Source organism: Oryctolagus cuniculus, chromosome 1 (genome assembly GCF_051225735.1).
Source record: "Oryctolagus cuniculus isolate XC-2025 breed Fujian yellow rabbit chromosome 1, ASM5122573v1, whole genome shotgun sequence".
Taxonomy (NCBI): Eukaryota; Metazoa; Chordata; class Mammalia; order Lagomorpha; family Leporidae; genus Oryctolagus; species Oryctolagus cuniculus.
In genome coordinates, this window is record NC_142867.1 from 147,082,356 (window position 1) to 147,095,413 (window position 13,058).

Below are 13,058 nucleotides of genomic sequence, written 5' to 3' on the forward strand. Positions count from 1 at the left end.
ACCGGCACACCAGGTTCTAGTCCCGGTCGGGGCGCCGGATTCTGTCCCGGTTGCCCCTCTTCCAGGCCAGCTCTCTGCTGTGGCCAGGGAGTGCAGTGGAGGATGGCCCAAGTGCTTGGGCCCTGCACCCCATGGGAGACCAGGAGAAGTACCTGGCTCCTGCCATCGGATCAGCGCGGTGCCATTGGAGGGTGAACCAACGGCAAAAGGAAGACCTTTCTCTCTGTCTCTCTCTCTCACTGTCCACTCTGCCTGTGAAAACAAAACAAAACAAAACAAAAAAACCAATTGGTTCTGAATGTGACAGTAAGATTGAGTGACAATGAATTGTATTTTGCAAACTATTCTGAGTTAAACCTCTGGCAAGATTAAGAATTCTCCCCAATAGCCTTCTTGGAAAATTGTCACCAACGTCAACCTTATGTTGACTTTTTATACCTATATACTCTGCCCAGTCTCCTGCTTGTGCCAAAGCCAGATTCTGCAAGTCATTGGTTTTACTTATTCCTGTGGCTTCCAGGATCTTTAGACTAACACAGAGCTTCTTGCCCTGCTATCCTGACGTCATCTATGGTGAAAACCAAATGGCTCTGAACGGAGGCTGTGTGTCGGGAGTAACTGATGAGAACTGAGTCCTTGTTCAACCTGTAACGGTTTAAACCCTGCCTGCAGCTCCGTTCTGACCATTGTTAGTTTCTTATCTGTAAAAAAGGGGTTGATGATGAACTGTCCTGCCCAACTACAATAACTTGCATTTCATTAACTGTAGTTTGTTAAACTCTTTTTATAATTTAGAAAATTTAATTCTCAAACTTTCTCCCAGGGAGGTATAAATATCCTACTTTTACAGATATTGAGTTCCAGAGAGGTTGAGCAACTTCTTCAAAGTCACACAGCCAGTACCCCGTGGAGTTGTCTTACTGCAGTTTGTGCTTTCATACTTATAGTAGACTTCGTGCCTGCCTGATGTGGTTCTTATGCAAAACAGTATGATGATTTATGACAGTATGTTAAAGAGTGTTAACAACCCTAAAAAAGTTTACCAAAATTGATTACATTTGCCAATAACATATGCCACTTATTCTGAGAAATCCATTTTTTTAAAAAAGATTTATTTATTTCGATGGCAGAATTACAGAGAGAGCAAGAGAGAGAGATTTTCCATCTGCTGGTTCACCCCCCAGATGGCTGCAGAGCCTGGGGCTGGCCCAGACAGAAACCAGGAACCTAGAACTCCATTGAGTCTCCCACTTTGGTGTCAAGGGCCTAACTCCTTGGGCCATCATCTGTTGCTTTCCCAGGCACATTAAAAAGAAACTGGATTGGAAGTAGAGCAGTAAGACTGCAACCAGTGCTTTTATGGGATGCTGGTGTTGCAGGCTACAGCATAACCCATTTTGCCACAGCAGTGACCCCAAGAAGTCAACTTTACTCACAGTTTTTTTTCTTTGAAGTCATAATGCATCTTGAAATCATTGGCTCTTCTCAGTCACCGTTAGCTGCATAGTTGAGACACAGCTCAGTGTAAAAGCTTTTTGTTGATGTATGTGGCAAGGTGAAGTCCAGTGTCAAAGATCTCAGACCTGATGAAATATGGGGCCATTGTGATCAGTGCATAAATGTTCCATAAGTGAACACCCCAAGTCCACATAGTTCCTAGGGGGATGTGAGCTATTTGTTGGAGAGATATTTTTTGTTTTCCATGTTATAAGTGCTCCTGAACAGTTGATTCCAGTAATACTAATGACCCAACCAAAAAGCAATGCTTGTGTATTTTTTTTTTTTTTTTTTGACAGGCAGAGTGGACAGTGAGAGAGAGAGAGAGAAAGGTCTTCCTTTGCCATTGGTTCACCCTCCAATGGCCGCCGTGGCCGATGTGCTGCGGCCGGCGCACCGCGCTGATCCGAAGCCAGGAGCCAGGTGCTTCTCCTGGTCTCCCATGGGGTGCAGGGCCCAAGCACTTGGGCCATCCTCCACTGCCTTCCCGGGCCACAGCAGAGAGCTGGCCTGGAAGAGGGGCAACCGGGACAGAATCCAGCGCCCTGACAGGGACTAGAACCCAGTGTGCCGGCGCCGCAAGGCAGAGGATTAGCCTAGTGAGCCACGGCGCCGGCCCGCTTGTGTCTTTTTTTAAAAAGATTTATTTTATTTATTTGAAAGACAGAGTTACAGAAAGAGGTAGAGACAGAGAGAGAGGTCTTCCATCCACTGGCTCACTCCCCACTTGGCCACAACGGCCGGAGCTGCGCTGATCCGAAGCCAGGATCTTCTTCCGGGTCTCTCATGTGGGTGCAGGGGCCCAAGGGCTTGATCCATCTTCTACTGCTTTCCCAGGCCATAGCAGAAGGCTGGATCAGAAGAGGAGCAGCTGGGACTAACACCAGCACCCATATGCGATGCCGGCACTTCAGGCCAGGGCTTTAACCCGTTGTGCCACAGCACCAGCCCCAATGCTTGTGTGTTTATATAATTGTGTTGTGTGTGTCTAGCTTCATGTCATGCACAGGTTTTGATTTCAGTAATTTGATAAGCATTTCTTTTATTTATTTATTTATTTTTTTGACAGGCAGAGTGGACAGTGAGAGAGAGAGAGAGAGAGAAAGGTCTTCCTTTACCGCTGGTTCACCCTCCAGTGGCCGCTGCGGCCGGCGCACCACGCTGATCCGAAGACAGGAGCCAGGTGCTTCTCCTGGTCTCCCATGTAGGTGCAGGGCCCAAGGACTTGGGCCATCCTCCATTGCACTCCCAGGCCACAGCAGAGAGCTGGCCTGGAAGAGGGGCAACCGGGACAGAATTCAGCGCCCCGACCGGGATTAGAACCTGGTGTGCCTGTGCTGCAGGCGGAGGATTAGCCTAGTGAGCCACGGCGCCAGCCAATAAGCATTTCTTGAGTTTGTCATGGAGAAAACATAGGTGAATCTGACATGAATTCTGCTTTTAAAAAGTCTTTCACTTTAGAAGGGAGATTAAGACATTCCTACATACTTATAATACAGAACAAAAAGTATCAAGTATGGAATTTATAAAGCAGAACATAGAGGTCAAAACTTGAGTGGAACATAATTGAAAAAAGCTAAAATTGAGTTGCCTACTTGTTGAGTGTTTTCCAAAAATGACCTTTCAGTTGTTTTCAAGAAAATCCATTTAATGCTAAAATATTTTATAAATGCTTAAACTATTTAAAACGAACCTGCAAATCCTTATGCATTTTATGTAGGTTAGTAATATACAAAATAATATATGTTGAAAATTTAAGACTTCTATATTTTTCATATCTTTATTCAAGGATACCCCTATACTTATCCAAAGCAATTTGAAGTGAATTTGTAATTCAGCAGCTTTCATTTGCTCTTTCAGCTTGAAGAACAATCAAAACACATAAGTCAAAAGGAAGATGTGACTGCACTAAAAAAACAAATTTATGATTTATCAATGGTAAGAATCACTTTTTTTTAACCTACACTTCCTGTTAGACAACAAAAACTTAATCGTGCTGCTATGTCACTGTTCCAGGAATAGAAGCTTAAAGAGAAATGAATAGGCCAGTCAGAGAAGGTCTTTAAAATGTCTGTGAGCAAAGGTATTATTTATACTGGGTTTTGGCCTCAGTGATATGCCACCCATTGTGAATGCTGTTGTTTGTTTTTTTATTCAAAGTAATAAAGACTTCCCACGCATTGGTAAATGCCATTCTTATCACCTCAGCTCTTTTGCATCCAGGCTTTTTGCAAAGGATGTAACTGCCCTGCCCTCCTTTCAACTTTTCTATTCCAGCCCATTTTACATCTTCTGCTGACCATATCTTTATTAATTCGGTTGCTGGAGTTGAGAACATTTACATTTGTTTTTTTCTTATTTTCTTTACTTTGATTTTAGATTGATTCCAAAATTTTAAAGTAAGTAATGAACACTTTCTTTTTTATGACCTTTGGTACTAGGTCGTAGGCTTGCATTTCTTCTTCTCCATTCATTTTCCCTCTATGACTCAAAAGAAGGTTCCAGTCTGGTCAAGTGAATTCCCTGTATTCCTTAGCAGTTCCAAATGTTGATGCACCTTAGTTGCCTTAGTATTTGGATCATGACTTCTTAAAGAGTTACTTGGTTTTCTTAGATTTTCTGATTGGGTTATTAGTTTCCGGTTGTTTGAAGAAACCACCAGGGCATGAATTCGGCATAACAGTTGAGATGCCTCATTTATATTGGGGTGTTTGGGTTCAAATCCCTCCTCTACTCCTGGTTGCAGCTTCTTGCTAAGGTATCCCTTAGAGGGCAGCAGGTAATGGCCCAAATACCAGGGGTGCCTACCACCCACATGGAAGCCCTGGGTGGAGTTCTTGTCTCCCTGCTTTGGCTGGCCCAGCCCTGGCTGTTGAGGGCATTCGGGAGGTGAACCAGCAGATGAGAGAAAGTCAGTCTCCGCCCTCCCCCCTCCCAAATAAAGTAAATACATTTTTTTAAAAAAACTGTACTATCTTCATGATATCAGTGATATTTTAAGACTTCTTATTTATTTTTCCCAATTCGTGAAATTTGTTTTATTTTTCTCCCTGGAAATATTAATTTTGAAATCCATGACATTTCAGTTCTTAACAGGGCTGATTGGGACTTGATACCTATATGTCGTCCCTGAACTTATTTTCATTGGGTCTTTCACTGAATTGTAACACTTTTGTGTCACAGTTTTTCTTCTTTTGAGTGTTCATCCTCATTTTGGTATGGTACATTCCTAGGGACATTCTTTGGAAAGGGTATGTGAGAAATAAAATTTCTCAGTTTTTAATATCTGAATATATCTGTATGCCCCTCACGGTTTATTGAAAACTTGTCTATAAAGCCCACTCCTCTGGAATTTGTTCATTTAGGTCTTTGTAGCTCTCTCTCCCTCTCTTTCTATGGTTCTCTCTCTCTCTTGCTCTGTTTTGTTGTTGTTTGTTTGTTTTCTAAATACCTGGCAATCCTTGATGATCTCTGTGATCTGTTCACAGTTTAAAGGGAAAGCTTATATTGGTTATTTTAGGGAACTGGTGTAGGAGTCCCTTGCAACCAGACAAACAACCGGTTTACCTCCAGGCTTCTCCCCTGAGAGGTGTTTTCTTAGAGCTCAGTGTGAAGCTGGCTGTCAGCCCCAGATACAGAACGCATGGGGCAGGGATATTCAGAGAGAAGCTCCGGCTTTCCTTATGGGAGTCATTAATTCCCTTTTAAAACGACAAGCTCTGCCTTGTTGCCTTTGGAGTCGATTCTGGCCGGCTGCTGTTCTTGCTGGGGGAAGGGCCTGGGGAAGTATCTTGGTGTTAGAACTGAAGCTCTGCTTCCGATCCCAGCTCTCTGGGTGCAGCCAGCCGCTTGCTGTCTTCTGTGTTCTGGGGTAGAGCCTTCAGCACACTTTTGGATTTCCCTGGGAGGACATTTCCATCCAGTTTCCATTTTCCAGAAACGTGTCTAAGTCACTTGACTGTTCATCAGCCCCTCTTCCATTAGCATCCATTTCCTTTGGTATTTCAGTGCTAATTCGGTTTCAGAAAGGAGAAAATAAAATCATGTGTTCAGTCTACCACCTTGAACCAGAGGCCTCTAGGGATCTTTTTTTTTTTAAAGAAAAATATAGAAATTTTCTAACATACTAAATTATTTTAAGTGCAAAACTTATAATGTTAAAGTCATAGGATTTATTGTAAAAAAAAACAGTCTATCTTATAATAGCTACTGTTAATTCCACAGATTGTTAAAAATTACTTTTGTAGCTCTCATTAAGTAAAGTAGGTGTTCAAAGGTTTCATCTCAGTTAATTTGCCAAAAAAATTCCTAACGCCTCTATTGTTTGGTGCCTAATGTCAAGTATAAAAAAACTGAAGAATGGCCTTGAGGATGTAGATTTTTGATAATGTAATAACTTATAATAATTTGAAATTACTGTGAATTGACAATCAGTTCTTTGAACAGTAAGATCTGAGGAATAGTGGAAAAGTGGGAGTGATAATGTGGGAGGATCCAGTTCACTTCACTTCATTTCTCCCAGGCTAAAGACACTAAATCTAATATCTTGTACTTCTTCTTTTTTCTAGGAAAATCAGAAAGTTAAAAAAGATCTTTTAGAAGCACAGACAAGCATAGCCTTCCTTCAGAGTGAATTAGACGCTCTGAGAAGTGATTATGCTAACCAGAGTCTGAACTCTGAGAGGTAGGACACTCTGCGTTTTATTTTTCAGTTTGGGTGCAGTGTTGGCTGAGCTGATCATCTGTGTGTATGAATCTCAGTTCTGTAAGATTAAAGGAGCACCCGTTAACTTATTTATGTGGTCTTTACTTTCTATTTTGCTTTCAGTGTCACAATTCCTAGTTCTCTATGTTTTCAATTATTTTAAAGGGACAAATTAATTCGTTTGATTATTGGCTGTTTAGGACAGTGCAGGGCTTGCTTAGTAAAATGGTTGAATTCTCTGGGAGCTAGAAGAATAAACCTAAAATGTCAAGAGTTGGTGCTTATTGAAGCTCCTTGCAGGCAGGAATCCTGACCATAAAACATAAACAAGGGAAAAGGAGATTTGTTAGGCAAGTACTTTTATTTTTTAATTTCTTCATTTTGCAGTATGGTATTAATAACCCCTGCTACATTCACACACACACACATGTATATAATGGATATATACATGGGTGTTTGTAGAGGGACTTATAAGTATAGAACATATAGGCATTTATATATGTGTGTCCCTCAGTACATGTACACTGGGGGGAAATATACGTTTTACTTTTTTTTTTTCCACAAACGTTAATCAGAATTAAGGTCTTATAACAGAAAACAGTAAAACATTTATTAAGTATTTGCTATATACAGGTCCCTGAGCTAGAGAAAGAGTTAGGAGTTTGAAGTAAAAAAAAAAAAAAAAGTGTGGTCTGTGCTTTTTGAAAACTTCAGGTTTATTTGAAAGAAGGAAAGTTACAGACATAAACAGTGTCAGAAATAATATCACCTACAGTGTCACAGCTGGGTTTTATTGGTGTGGTATCACAGAAGAGTTTTCTTTCCATTTAGAAGAGCTGAAGAATTTTTTTAAAAGCGGAGACTTGGGGAACAGGTTTGTGCTGGGCAAGTGGGGAGGAAGCAGCCCTGAGGGCAGCACCAGCAGCAGGAAGCTGGTGGCACTGCCATGGCCAGCAGCTGTGCTCAGCCGGGCAGGTGTAACTCCTTCTGCCCCCAGGACCCTAGGGGAGAGGCACTTCCAGCGTGCACATGTTACACCTGGGGAAACAGAGTCACAGGTGTTCCAGGTGAGGCAACAGCCAAAGCCGGGGCAAGAACATAGGGGAGGCTGAGGCTGGTTTGGAGAGAGGTGGTCAGGCCACTGAACAGAAAGAGAGATTTTGAAGCGGAAGGCAACATGTAAATAAATAAATAGTTGAAACGTTAGTTTAAGACTATAACATAAGGGCCCAGAATTTTTGGTTAAGGAATTTGAACTACAGCCAGTCGAGAAGTTTTAGCTTTACCGTCCAGGGTGCACATGGACAGGTTTTTGTGCACACACTTGGAAGTCTGAGAGTTTTGGAAAGCTGGTGATGGGGTTTGTCTGCTGAGCATGGGGCTTTTGTTCTGAGTGCAGTTTGAGGAAGAGGCCCAGGGCTTCCATAATAAAGCAATAGAGGCAGTAAAACTGGAGTCGCTGGGGATCCCAGAAAGCCTGGTTCTGTGGTTTTTGGGTGAGGTGGGGAGGAAAAGCAGGGGTGAGGTTAAGTTAGGGAAAGGACAGAGAGTCACAGGAAAAGAGAAACCAGGTGCAGTTGAAATCCATGCATACCTTTTAAAATAATACACATTTGTCTTCTGTGTAGGAACTTCAGATTATTTTGGACCAAAATAAACTTATATTTTAATTTGATTTCCATGAACTTTTTAAAGTCGACTCCTGTAAGGCTTGGAGTGGGCAGAGAAGTTCAGAGGAATGAAGGGACCCTATATCACGCCTGCCTGTGGAGAGGGGCATCAGGAGCAGACCTGGGGCTCAGAATTCAGTTCCAGTGAGGAAAATAGCCAGGCCACTGGGTGCTGAATGTGGCAGAGGAGGGTGGAACCCGGCAGGAGGACGCACGGAGTGTGGGTGTGCTTGTGGAGTCTTGGGAGTGGCTGCTGATATCACAGAAGAACAGGGCAGGAGCACAGATGAGGCAGGACCAGGGTCAAGGGCACACATCTTTGAGAAAAGGTGAGCAAGGGCCTGGGAGGTAGGTGCAAGGAAGGCAGGACTTTACACCTGATTCTCATTCAAACATAAAATATAATTTTACAGGGATCTGGAAATAATCCGAGAATACACAGAAGATCGAAATAATCTTGAGAGGCAAATTGAAATACTCCAGTAAGTTCTCATATAAAACCCTCATTACATTTGCATTCCATTTTTCTTTTGTTAATAAAACACATGCCACGTACAACACAGTTGTCCTATTTGGAGTCTGGGTTCACAGGTCAGTGTGTGTTTCTTTCACTACAGTGCCTTCCGTGCATCTGCCAGGTCTGTGATCTTTCTAATCCTAAGTAAATTATCCAAATGCAAGAAATAGTGAGAAGTCTGAAAGTCCTTGCAAGTCTGCTGATGTGTGCAGCCTGTCTGTATTAAGCCTCAGTAAAGAGTAATGGCCCTCATCTCTCAGCTTTCTCTGCTGCTCTTTACGTCAAGAGTCGGCCAGACTTCTCACGTTGGTATGTGTGAGACGTGTGCCTCTGCAGTCATTCTTGAGTTGTTGTCCTACTACGCCACAGTGCCGGCCCCTAGAAGCCTGTTTTTCGTAGGTTTTCTTATTTTCTGGCTATGTAGAAATATTACTCCTGCTCTGTCAACTTCATAATGAAGTCACGAGTCCATGCTCTGAGGGCCTGGCCCGCCCAGCCTCCACCTCCCCATCTACTGTCTTTATTTTCTACCCAGGCAGTATTTTCTTCTTGTTTAAGTTCCTTCGAACCAATCACAGTCAGGCTTGACGGAATTTTTTGTTGTTGTCGTCACCATTTCGAATGCTTCTTAGGCCTCACCTGTGCCAGCTATGGCGTTCAGTTACTGCAACAATCCTGGAATTCTCTTATTCATTCTTTCAGTTAACAGGTTTCTCAGTCAGCACCTTTTTCAGGTCAGGTATTCCAGGAGCCAGGGCAAGAACCACAAGCAGAAGGGGTGGGGGTGTCTTCCTCTGCATGGAACTCATTTGGGGAGGAAAACAAACTGGTCAAGTGTTCAGACATAAATATGCAATGCCAATGGGAGAGGTGAGGTAAAGGAAAGGCACCTGTGCCCTGAGGGAGGCCTTGACCTCTCCAGGAAGGGCATCCATGTGTTCCTGGAGGAAGTGAGGACAGAGCTGAGCTCTGAAGGGTGAAGTGGCCTGAAAAAAGGGAAGATTAGCCGCTCTGTGAGGCCGCAACCCTGCTGTTGTCCTCCCTGTGTAGAAGGGCAGCTCAGGCTCTGAAGGTAACGTGACGCCCAGAACGTCACAAGGAAGCAAGCTCCTGTGTTGGGATCTGAGCCCGAAGTTGAGATCAACACCAACCTGCATACCTGGTACAAGACAGTGCCTGATGGAACAGCACCAGGCCAGGCGTAGCCAGGAGGACAAAGAAAGCATGATGTCACACCGCATCCACGCCGGCTCTCGGGCTCAGGCATCCGGGGGGCTCCCTGAGCTGCTGAGGTCCACAGCATTGCCAATTCATTCCTAAAACACCATGAGGCCTCCAAAGAAAGATAACAGATCAATTAAGTTGTTGTACGTCGAATAAAGAATAGGATCTCGATTTATGAGATTTGAAGGGAAGTGGTAGAAAGTTGCAAAAGGGGGTGAGCAATTCCACCTTCTGAAGGCCGGATGTGGAATAGTAGTGGAGATATTGATCCACATTTACTCATTATCTGTTTCTTTACTCTGCAGAACAGCGAACCGGAAGCTTCATGACAGTAACGATGGTCTTAGGAGTGCCCTTGAAAACAGCTACAGCAAGTTCAACAGATCCTTGGTATACTGTCTCATTTTATGATGCAGTTCAGTCCTTCTAGTACTAGAATAATTTGAAGGGGATAATTTCTTAAAGAATACTTTCACATAGGTCCTTATAATGAGAAGTTCTTTCCATAAAATAGCAAAAGGCAATATTTTTCCAAATTAGAAAAATATGTTACCCTGCTGCAGAAATAAATGCCTCCACATCAACCAAGTCTTTTGTTAGATAGTTTAGAACTAAAGAAAGGTGTATAAAATATGAGCTTTGCCTTGAGTGTTTAATGTCATAGGAAGTTAAGATGTATGCCGGTAGATAGTGTAAGAACAAGTGGAAACGCTCACGGAAGCAGAGCTAAAATATTGCTCACTTGAAAGGAAGGAGAGAGGGACCGGTGCTGTGGCGCAGTGGGTTAAAGCCCTGGCCTGCAGTGCCGGCATCCCATATTGGCGCTGGTTTGAGTCCCGGCAGCTCCACTTCCAATCCAGCTCTCTGCTATGGCCTGGGAATGCAGTAGGAAAAGACCCAAGTGCTTGGGCTCCTGCACCCGCATGGGTGACCTGGAAGAAGCTCCTTGGTTCCTGGATTCAGATAAACTCAGCTCTGGTCATTGTGGCCATTTGGGGAGTGAACCAGCAGATGGAAGACCTCTCTCTCTCTCTGGCTCTACCCCTCTTTGTAACTCTATCTTTCAAACAAATAAAATAAATAAATAAAAAAAGAAAGAAAGAAAGAGAGGGAGGGAGAGAGTGCTTCTGTCTGGTTGATGGATTTAGTCACACTGAATATTCTTTATGGTAGTGATATCATCAGCATAGGAGCTATGGTTTGAAAAGATTTAAGCCCAAGGAAGTTGGTATTCCAGGTTCCTAGCAAATCTGATGAATTAGAGCACTGCTTATTGGAATTTGCAGTAGGGTTTAGACTTAAGATTAGAGAAGAAAGAAGGTCGGTTATCTTTGCCAAAATTTTCCACTTGATTTTCGCGCTTAGTTTTTATCATAATATGCATTTTCTCTGGACTTTTTGAAGATGGTGTGTGTGTGTGTGTGTGTGTGAGAGAGAGAGAGAGAGAGAGAGAGAGAAATGTTTACATGGAATAACAAATAATTGCTTATATATTACAGCGCGTAAATAATATATCACCAGGGAATACAATTTCTAGAAGCAGTCTTAAATTTAATGGTCATTCTCCTCAACCTCTGGGCTATGACAGGTATGTTAACATCTGTTTGTTTTTTAATTTGAATTCTAGATCAAGTAAAAGGGAGGCCAATTTCCATACAGATGAATTAAAATAATGTAATATATTTGGGGCTCTAATTTCTGTTTTCTAGGATCTTACTTCAAAGTTCTGAGACATGAACCATGTAAAAATTAAAGGTAAAAATCCTTCAGAGACAGTAAAGTTTTTTTTAAAAGATATTCTGACGTCATTTGATGCCCCACCATTCCTTTGTTCCCTGATTCCATGTAACAAGACATGGATTCTGTAGGAGATGTTTCAGGGAAGCCCGTGAGGTTACCGCAGATCGTGTGGTACAGGAACTTGAAACTGTTGTCATGGTCTGTAAGTGTCTAAGAGGTCTTGTGAGTTGTGCCCAGGGAAAGGAAACCCTTGAAACAGAAATCTGGCTAGTGGCTATTCACGAGCTACAATGCTGAAGGAGTCACATAGACTTATCAAATGTTAGAATTTAGTACTATTTAATCAATATCAAGTGAAAGATTTGGGGGCTATATTTTGTGAGACCTAGTAACTAACACTTAAAAAGTACTTCTGTGTTTGTGTACGTGTATACACATTTGTCTAGTGTTCCTAGTTAAGTTAATCTTGTAGGATTCTTGAGATTGCAGATGAAAGTGAAAGCGTAAATAAAAGGTTTCCAGCTCTCTATTTCTTTGCAACTTTATGACTCAGTGTTCAAGCAATTTTCATTTGGGTAGATTTGGTATAAACATAATGTGGTTAATATCCTTGTGATAGCAATTGGTCAAGTTGCCATTCCAGAAAGCAAGGCTTATTGGTGATCACTTTTTTTTTTTTTTAATATTTATTTATTTATGGGGGCTGGTGCTGTGGCATAGTGGGTAAAGCTATCGCCTGCAGTGTCGGCCTCCCATATGAGCACCAGTTTGGGTCCCAGCTGCTCCACTTTTGTTCCAGCTCTCTGTTATGGTCTATGAAAGCAGTAGAAGATAGCCCAACTCACCTGGCCTCTGCCCCAACTTGGGAGACCCAGATTGTGGGGAGCAATCCGGACTAGACTAAGTTACTGGAATTAAGACTTATTCTATGCATCTGCTCTCCCCCAATATGGCGTTGGGAGAGAAGTAAACAGCTTCCGCACAGCTGCCTCCAGTTCAACTAATAAACTGTAGGACTTGCTCCTGATTGGAGAGCAGCGTACTCGGCGTGTGGGCAGCCGAGTTAGGATTGGCGGAGGAGGACTATAAAGGAGGAGAGAGACGGCATGCACCAGGAACATCTATGGGGAACATCTAAGGGAACCCGTGCAGCCCCCGAGAAAGCCGGCCGGTGGTGTGCCGCTCCCCTGCGGAAGTGGGGAATGCGGCCAGGGGGAACTGCCCTTCCACGGAGGTGGAAGGGATAGTAGCCAACCCGGGAAGAACCAGCAGCAAACCCGGGGAGGGCCGAGCAGACGAAAGAACAGCGCAGGGTCCTGTGTCGTTCCTCCACGAAGAGGGGGAGCGACATAATGGTGCCGTGACTCGGATATGAAACCTAGGACGGATAGGAAACCTAGGACGGATAGGAAACCTAGGAGGGAAGAAACGGGAAGAAGTGGAAAATTACCGGAGAGAGAGACTAGCGAAGAGCCTAGGGGAAAGCCGGACGAGAAAGGTGCCGGAAGAAGCTATTGAAAGCCTAGGCATAGACTTGGATATGGACTGTGGGAAAGAAGTTAAGACTGAAAGCGAAAGTGAAACCTGGAAGAGGCTTGGACTCGGATACGGACTGTGGGGAGAAGCCAGGAGAAATGAGAGGAATATTGTTGGAAGAAAACTTAGGGAAACACACCGGGTAGAGAAAAATGTTAGAGAGGATGAA

The 13,058-nt window shown here is 43.3% G+C and overlaps 1 protein-coding gene across 3 annotated transcripts in view; it reads left to right on the forward strand.

Moving 5' to 3' along the window:
- The window catches only part of LOC100350055 (ras and EF-hand domain-containing protein), a 245,165-nt gene that overhangs the window by 198,007 nt on the left and 34,100 nt on the right, over window positions 1–13,058 (forward strand). For all 3 annotated transcript variants that reach the window (XM_089336421.1, XM_070050197.2, XM_070050193.2), the window contains exons 5-9: window positions 3,358–3,435; window positions 6,066–6,181; window positions 8,286–8,354; window positions 9,919–10,003; window positions 11,113–11,201. In XM_089336421.1, coding sequence (XP_089192547.1) covers window positions 3,358–3,435; window positions 6,066–6,181; window positions 8,286–8,354; window positions 9,919–10,003; window positions 11,113–11,201 — 437 coding nt within the window. The remainder of the gene's footprint in view (window positions 1–3,357; window positions 3,436–6,065; window positions 6,182–8,285; window positions 8,355–9,918; window positions 10,004–11,112; window positions 11,202–13,058) is intronic.